This window comes from Carassius carassius, chromosome 20 (genome assembly GCF_963082965.1).
Source record: "Carassius carassius chromosome 20, fCarCar2.1, whole genome shotgun sequence".
Taxonomy (NCBI): Eukaryota; Metazoa; Chordata; class Actinopteri; order Cypriniformes; family Cyprinidae; genus Carassius; species Carassius carassius.
This window is the reverse complement of record NC_081774.1, coordinates 5,765,554-5,767,000: the sequence shown is the minus strand read 5'-3', so window position 1 is coordinate 5,767,000 and position 1,447 is coordinate 5,765,554. Positions and strand designations below refer to the sequence as shown.

At 35.3% G+C, this 1,447-nt stretch overlaps 1 protein-coding gene across 1 annotated transcript; it reads left to right on the top strand.

The window, feature by feature from the left end:
* The first annotated feature begins 202 nt into the window (after positions 1-202).
* LOC132096965 (apoptosis-associated speck-like protein containing a CARD) lies at positions 203-986 on the top strand. Its single transcript, XM_059502647.1, has 3 exons — positions 203-396; positions 581-829; positions 925-986. The coding sequence occupies exons 1-3, from the start codon at positions 384-386 to the stop codon at positions 984-986; spliced, it is 324 nt and encodes a 107-aa protein (XP_059358630.1). The 5' UTR covers positions 203-383.
* The last annotated feature ends 461 nt before the right edge of the window (positions 987-1,447 follow it).

The following is a 1,447-nucleotide window of genomic DNA, read 5'->3' as shown; positions in this document are numbered from 1 at the left end:
CTCTGCCTATGGACTAGAAAAAAAGAATATTTATATGATATAGACCAAGTAAATAATCCAGTCTTATTTTATTTAAATTCTAGGCCATTGGTTATACAGTAGCCTATACTTCTAATATACAAATGGCGTGAAGCAGCTGGGTGACTGACGTAACGCCTTAATGTACACGTCAAACCTATGTCATTTACATAATGGAAAACTGCTTTCGGTTTTTCTCTGGCGCCACGGGAACTGTGCAACTTTTCTCTTTAGGTTAAACTAGTTCGTTTAAACAAGCTAAATTTTACGATTGCGTGTTAGATGCGATATATTAAGCGTTACAAAGTACCTGGCTGATCGGCATTTCATTTTAATTCGCGGATCAAGGTCTGTTATCAGAAACGATGAGCAGCTTTGGTAAGCGCGATCTGACTTGACAAACTCCCAATAGTTTGATGCAAATCTAAATCTCAATTTTTTACTTCTAAATAATTAACCAGGCTATTTATTTTTATAATGATGAGTTACAAAACTTGAAATAGGCCTATGGTTTTAATGTGCAGCAGACAAATAATCGTTTGTGTATTTGTTTAATGCCCAGAGGCCCAGTTTGTGGATGGCCACTTCGCTGTGCTTGTTCAGAGGGTTACCTCAGTGATGGCAATAGCAGATGAACTAAAAAATAAGAAAATGATACATAATGAAAAATATTCAGAGATTGGAAAAGAACAAACCGACCAGGGCAAAATGAGAAAGCTCTTTGAAGCACTAAATGCTGGAGGAGACAGAGTGAAAAATGACTTTTATTATGCTCTGAGAAATCATGAACCATACCTCTTCAGAGAACTGGGTAAGAGAATCTACAGTTGGTGTTAGTTTGATAAGTTTATAAACTTGAAGCTACCTGTATGGGTAGTCTAATATGACCTGTTGTGTGGCTGATAGCAGGTGGTGAAGCGATGGATTACATCGATGGCCACCAGAACAACCAGCTACAGTTAAACTGAATAGTGAGTGAACCCTGTTTTCAATTACATGTTGTATTATCATATCAAACACTAAAATTAAAAAGAAAATGTTGGAAGGCAAAGCAAATTCTCTCAATTTTTTTTTTTTAATTGCTGATATCCTGTCATTGATCAAAAATGAGCATTAATACATTGTTCACTCGAATGTCTAATTTATAGATGAAAGTTTAAAACACAAATTAATAACAAATATTAAATACAGTCCACAATGTTAGTAAACATCCTGTAATGTTTCTTTACCAGACGAAGCCCTCTGCACACATGAAACCAAAGACCTCTGCAACCAAGACACGCAAACAGATGTCACTTGGAAAATAAGATGCAGCTGAAGATGAAGAAAGTTCACACGATTTAAAATTGTCATCATTTATTCTCCCTTGTGTAATTGAAAACCCACCTTTTCCCATAATTTTTCATCTTTTTTTAAACTTTATGTTCAG